This window comes from Zea mays, chromosome 8 (genome assembly GCF_902167145.1).
Source record: "Zea mays cultivar B73 chromosome 8, Zm-B73-REFERENCE-NAM-5.0, whole genome shotgun sequence".
Classification (NCBI taxonomy): domain Eukaryota; kingdom Viridiplantae; phylum Streptophyta; class Magnoliopsida; order Poales; family Poaceae; genus Zea; species Zea mays.
In genome coordinates, this window is record NC_050103.1 from 1,465,126 (window position 1) to 1,472,162 (window position 7,037).

Genomic DNA, 7,037 nt, shown 5'->3' on the forward strand with positions numbered 1-7,037 from the left:
TTAAGATATTGCTCTCAAAATAGCGGGTTGCTGCACTAGACAACCTTCCAACACTAAGTGGTGATCAGAGATCCTCGACTAACGTGACAGTCTTATTTTATCAAATCAGGGTTTTAGAACAAATATTATAAGCCTAGAATTCAAGCATGAATATCATGATCAAAACAGTGTGCATAAAAATTAAAGAACAATAATGAACTTAAATAATCAGCTTGCACAATAGTAAAAGGAATTATTAAGCATAAATAATATTACTGCTGAAAATAACAACACACTAAAACCCAGACTGTCACGTCGTCTCACTACACCGCTATCATCATCGAGCAATCAAATTCGCCCACAAATTGTGCAATCACACCCAAGTAAATAATACTAGCAGATTGCACAAAATTATTCAATAATATAGAGATGCAACGATTAACTCACAACACGTAGATTGTCTACGTGGGAAGACCAGCTCAGCGAACACAAGGTTCTGTCCCAGAAAACCAATTCCGCCGCCCACGTCCGGACCTACACGGCGGGAGGTTGACGGAGATACTAGAGCCGCTGTCGGAGCCGAGGGAGACGTCCACGGCACCAGCCCGAGAAGAGGAACACCGCGCAGCATGGAGCCCTAGCACCAGGCCACGGTGGACAAAGACCAGAGAATCAACGAGCAGCACCAAGGCACGACATCAACAGTGCCACAATTACTAGTAAAATATTCATTCGAATTAACTTAACAACTAACCATTAAATATTTTTCTGTAATTAGGTTAAACAAACTCGTATATTAAAAATGCACGTTAATTGCTAAATTAACTGCACAATAATCAATATTTATTTGTTTAATAAAGATAAATATTGTGGATGTTCCACAAAAATTAGACTGGTTTTGTTCGGCGGAGACCAGAGCGTGGAAGAAATGAAACGAACATATGGATCGTGCAGAAGAGCCGAGCGAAAATAAGGCTCTCTTTGGTAGGGCTCTTCCTTTACCAGCTACAGCTCTGGCTCTGACTTCTCTGGAAAAATAGCTCCATCTTTATTTTTAGGAAGAGCATCTTGTTTTGTTGTAAACGTAGGTGTCCTTGTGTAGCTTCTCGTGCGACATGAGTTCGGGTTCGACGAAGAGGAAAACGTGGAAGATGAGTCGGTAGAAGCTCCCTTTTCTGACTCCTAGCTCCTATTATTTTTTATCGGCAGTGAGAATAGGCGCAAAGTGTAAGATTGTGTAATTCATCTAATTTTGTATTGTCAGCGATATGAAAATTATTTCGGTCACTGAAGTTCTTTTGTTTGTTTGTTGTTATGTATTCCTGGTTAAAGTCGTTGCGCGGATCCACCCTTTTTTCTTCTGCCGGACGTCACTTTCGACATCACGCTTTTTCGGCGCATAGAGGATCGATGCAGACAAAGACAGAGACAGGAGGCAGCTAGCTAGCAAGCTTCTGCGCGACGACCAGATTATAAATAAATGTAATAACGTCTATCCGTACGTTTTGTTTAGTCAACTAATTCAACAAACTCCATGCATTATTCGCAACACCGCTGTAGCAGCAACATATGGCTCGTCAGAAAACAGGTCTAGAATATAGTGTATATGTACGCTTAAACACAGTACAAGAAGTGTAAATTTATGGCAAATAGGGCATATATATATATATATATATATATATATATATATATATATATATATATATATATATATAGGGAAGAGGTAATGGAAGCCCTGGGCTTCCCCTACTAATGGAAGCCCCAGCCAGGACGTGGTCGGTCCAGCACTCACGTGCATGCTTGCTCAGCCATGCAATATACGCATGCATATGTATATGGATAAAGATGCGTAAACCATGCATAAAGGAATCTTTTGACGCCCGAATCACGTGGAACGAATATGACATTGTGGACAGCGTTTACGACTACATAATGACTTGTACTTGACAGCATAAATCATGTAATGTGGTTCTGGTTCTGGCTCGGGCGGATTCCAGCGTAAACCGTGAGCTAAAACAGCGTAAATGATTACGAATTTTAGCGTAAATCGTAGATCTGTTTCGAAACGGCGAATGTGGCCCGAAAATTACGGCGTAAAAATCTCGCGCGTCCCATCGTGATCGGGTTCTGACTCGGACATATTTTAGCGTAAAACATAAACCAAAACAACGTAAATGATTACAAATTTTAGCGTAAATCGTATGTTTCGAAACGGCGAATGCAGTCCGAAAATTACGACGTAAAAATCTCGCACGTCCCATCGAGATTGGGTTCTGACTCGGGTAGATTTTAGCGTAAAACATAAAAAACAGCGTAAATCGTGTATCTATTTCGTAACGGTGAATTGGGCCCAGAAATTACGACGTGAAAATCTCGCGCGTCCGATCGTACACGGGTTCTGACTCGGGTAGATTTCAGCGTAAAACGTGAACCAAAATAGCATAAATCATCGATCTGTTTCGTAACGACGAATGGGGCCTAAATTACTGCGTGAAAATCGCATGCGTACGATCATGCGCAAGTTCTGGCTCAGTCAGATTTAAACGTAAAACATGAACCAAACCAACACAGTGTAAATGAGTATGAATTTTAGTGTAAATCGTCGATCTATTTCATAATGGCAAATGTGGCCCCACATGAGGTTGTTGCAAAACACATCAATAAATGTCATAAATTAAAGTAAAACATATCAATATATGTGATAAATTGGTGAAAAGGCAACACGTGATTTGAGGTAATTATAGCATAAAATGCAAGCTAACCATCTACAGAACAAATGTTTCAGATTTTACAATAAGATACAAGAGATAATTATTCTTGTACTCAACTATGAGAAGTACATCTTCTTTTGGCAAGGCTTTCATAAAATAGTACGTAGTCATCATCAGTGTTACCACTGAACTTCTACGTTCAGTGCTCTGAATTAATGCAATAAAAAAGAATTAATAAGGCGTATTTGAGGTGGTATATGTATGAGTACATGATGAACTGCACAGTCCAAATACTCAGCTGACTTCAAGAAGAGATCGACAATGCCTTCCCTACTCCCTGCATGCAACCACGGGTTTTATGTTGTCATCAGTCGTCACAGTGCACCAATTGTAAAATATTTAGATCATGTAGCAGGTTTATATGGAGTGTTTGAAATAAAAAATATATTGTACCTCCAAAAAAATGCAGGTGAATAGTAGCATTACGAGTAAATCGTTGGGTTGGAGAGTTTGTGGGATCACCGTCCCATCCGGAGCCATCATGTAGTCAATCATCTCTACAAACGTATCAATGAGTTCAAGTTGTTTCTGTGCAATTTTCTAGTGGCTTTGTTCACGCTATCACAATATTGGTCAATCTCTGTTGTACTGAGTTAAAATTTCATTGCCTGCATGTACGAAGCTTCTGATCTGCATAAATTGCATTGAAATACTATGTAAATAACTATCGACATATATTAGAATGATACAAATTTGTGAATGAAATTTTTTAATAGTATAAAATTAACATTTCTCTATATTGAATGCGGGGTATATGGTTCATGGAGACCCAACTACAGTAGTACAACTGCAGTGGAGGAATACACGAAGTCCAATTTTTCTAGAGAAATCATGCGCTACAGCATTAGTGGTAGTGACATCTGACGATGCAGTCTGTCCATCCAAAATATTCAATATATGAGATGACACGCAAATGCATACTCCCTCCATCCTATAGAAACTATTATTTTTAGATTGGTTAACTGCATATATCACAGAGTACGATGGATTAAGATACTCGTGTTACAAGCCTTAATGGTCTAACTCATGTATAAAAAGTCAATTGAGTTTGCATGAACTTGTTTGTTTTGCATCAGTGGTCGTGAGTAACGATTTCTGAATCGTAAATGCAAACTGAAGGCATAGATTTGCAGCAACTCACATTGTATGCAGCACCAAAAATTTATTTGGACAAAACAACAAACAGGTGCCGAGCGTTTTTGGTCCTCCTTTTGCATGATCTGTATATATACGATTATCCATCACCATTCAACCACGCAGAGTTCTCAAATTTGCTCGATCGAAAAACATAAAAATGATGAACCAGGTGGTCTTAAATTCTAACTGAGCTATGCCATTAAAAAAGATAAGTAAACAAACCAGGTGGTTGACAATGTTGGAGCCAGAGGTGTTCCCCCGCGAGTTATAGAACCACTTGCGGCAGGAGGGCACGTTGCACCTAGCCACGCATGCAGGATTATGGATCCCACAGTACCGGCAGGCGTGTTCCACGAAGTCTCCCTGCCGTAATCATACCCGTCCTCTCCGACGCAGGCTCCAACAGGATCCTCGAAGCTGAGTGCGGCTACCCCAGAGGCGAGCCCATCTGCCGCAGCCAACGAGCGCGCCTTGGAGGCAGACCGCGGCGACAGCGAGGAGGAGGCCGGTGGGGTGGGGACGTCCAAAGACGTGACATCGGGTTCAGCGGAGGCCACGTCGGAGGGCGGCGGCGGCGGGGTCCTCCGCCACCACCATCCCCATGGGCTCGCCGCAGTAGCTGGGTGGATCTGGATCTGGGCAGAGCGGTGGTTTGAGGTGCTTCAGATCGGGGAATGGGGCTCGGCAGCCGCCGCCGCTGAAACTCTAGTCCTCTCGGGCAAAGCAGTCGTCGCGGTCGGTTTTATATGATAGTACAGGAGGCGGTTTCAGACAGTATGACAAAATAAACGTAAACTTGTGTACAACAAAGCATAAAAGTCTGTTGGCGTTATATTAAATGGATCAGATGGTGCATCTGAAACATCTTGTGGGCTGGTCGGGTGAGGGTCAGGGCTTTCTCTAGTTAGAGAGAGCCTAGGGCTTCTAATACCTAAACTATATATATATATATATATATATATATATATATATATATATATATATACACACACACGCATGCATGTACTCCTCCTACTGTTCTCCTCATATATCCAGCTCAGTTTGGCCAACCTAATCTTCCATTATACGCGTACAGAGATCAATCAGTCTGATCTCTCATAATACTGTTACTACCACCACTCGCATGTAACGTGATCCTGAAACAATCTCCTGGAAAATGGTACTGGCTGCCATGCATGTGCTAGGCCTAGGAAGCCAACTGGTTTGTGCTCCATCGCATGTGCGATCGAGGACCGTGCAATTAGGGCGCTGTCTCCCCGCATCCAAGGTAATTAATTAATGGCATGACTTGGGAGGACCAAGGCGCCACGCGAGGACGGACGTCATACGGAGCGAGAAATTACGCGTAGATAGATGGCGAAACCAAGGCGGACGACGAAACTAGAAGCGGTGGCCCCCAATAATCACCGGGCATGTTGTGTAGCAAGCAGTTCACCCATGCAGCCACGCTGCTTAATTAACACTATCTCGAATTCTCGATGCTCCCATCTTAACAGACGGGAAGCTGGCGTCTTGTGATCGTGTTTGTCCTTGCAAGTTCTTTTCCTACCCCGGCCGGCCCGTGGTCGCCTTCCCCGGTGGTTCCAGAGCTCCAGTCACAACGACTGGTCACTCTCCCTTGCCTATAAGTACAGGCCCCTAGTGTGATCGATCCATTTCATCAGCAGCATTACCCATCGCTCGCCAACGTGCAGACTAAGGAAGCACTGACCGGCCGGTCATGGCGAGGATCCACCTCTACGTCGTCGCCGCGGCCTGCGCCGTCGCCCTCGCGCTCGCCGGCGACCCGGACATGCTCCAGGACGTCTGCGTGGCTGACTACGCTTCCCGTGAGTGTTTCTTGCCACTACTTCATCCTGGAACTGGTCTCTGTTGCCCCACTTGCTGTGCTGCTCCTGCTGACCCATGCCGGCCGCCATGCGTGCAGCGGTCAAGCTGAACGGGTTCCCGTGCAAGGCGAACGTCTCGGCGGACGACTTCTTCTTCGACGGGCTGAGGAGCCCGGGCAACACCAACAACCCGGCGGGCTCCGCGGTGACGGCGGCCAACGTGGACAAGTTCCCGGGGGTGAACACGCTGGGCGTCTCCATGGCGCGCATCGACTACGCGCCGGGCGGCCAGAACCCGCCGCACACGCACCCGCGCGCCACCGAGATCATCTTCGTCCTCGAGGGCACGCTCGAGGTCGGCTTCCTCACCACCGCCAACAGGCTCCTCAGCAAGACCGTCGCCACGGGGGACGTCTTCGTCTTCCCCCGCGGCCTCGTCCACTTCCAGCAGAACAGGGGGCACGGCCCCGCCGCCGTCGTCGCCGCCTTCAACAGCCAGCTCCAGGGCACGCAGGCCATCGCCATGACGCTCTTCGGGGCCACGCCGCCCGTGCCCACCGACATCCTCGCCAAGGCATTCCGGGTCGGCAGCGGGGAGGTCGAGCACATCAAGGCAAACTTCGCACCCAAGTAGACGACGACCAGGCAGCGTGTCTGCATTTGTTGGTTTCTCAATAAATATCCCGCGGCAACGATTATATTGCTCGGTCGATGTATCGTGTCGCAGCGTGCAGTTTTCGATTTGTTGTTCTTCGTTTTGAGACGACATTGCTGACCACGCTAGTTCTTGTTGCTGCTAATTTGTGTGGAGCCACTGCTTGTCCTCCAATAAATAACATGATCAGCCCTTTAGTTTTATGGCTTGCGTAGCTTTCACTTGCTTCATGTTAAGTACGTCCGGCAAATCATGATATAAACAGTGCTTATTATATGTGTGCTTGCAAATTGTTTGAGAAATTAAGACATATACCCGCTAATTGGTTGGCTGAGCACAGCAAACCAGACGGGCGCGAGCCTCTTCGGCCAGGTAAGCTAATTTTGGTCGTATAGGCAGATGCAACTAAATAGCTTTGAAATGGCTTGTTTTGTATCCACCTATACAGCCTGTGTCTTCTACGTGTAGACACTCGCACAAAGTCAATGCACACGATGGTTCAAGATATTTTTACTCTTTGGGTTTGGCTTCTTTTGTTTCTAAACTAGTCCCAAAGCTATCTTCAGTAGTTTTCTCATCTTCATCTCCATATTCAAAATACACTAAGATACTGTAATCTATATTGTAAAATAATATTTTTGGTGACCTCGAAACGGTCTACTCGAT

General features: G+C 45.4%; 1 protein-coding gene across 1 annotated transcript; it reads left to right on the forward strand.

Annotated features, from left to right (window-relative positions):
- The first annotated feature begins 5,561 nt into the window (after window positions 1-5,561).
- On the forward strand, window positions 5,562-6,573 carry LOC110566978 (uncharacterized). The gene is made up of 2 exons (NM_001353021.1): window positions 5,562-5,716; window positions 5,815-6,573. Exons 1-2 carry the CDS (start codon window positions 5,608-5,610, stop codon window positions 6,348-6,350), a joined length of 645 nt encoding a protein of 214 aa, NP_001339950.1. The 5' UTR covers window positions 5,562-5,607; the 3' UTR covers window positions 6,351-6,573.
- Window positions 6,574-7,037: the final 464 nt, after the last annotated feature.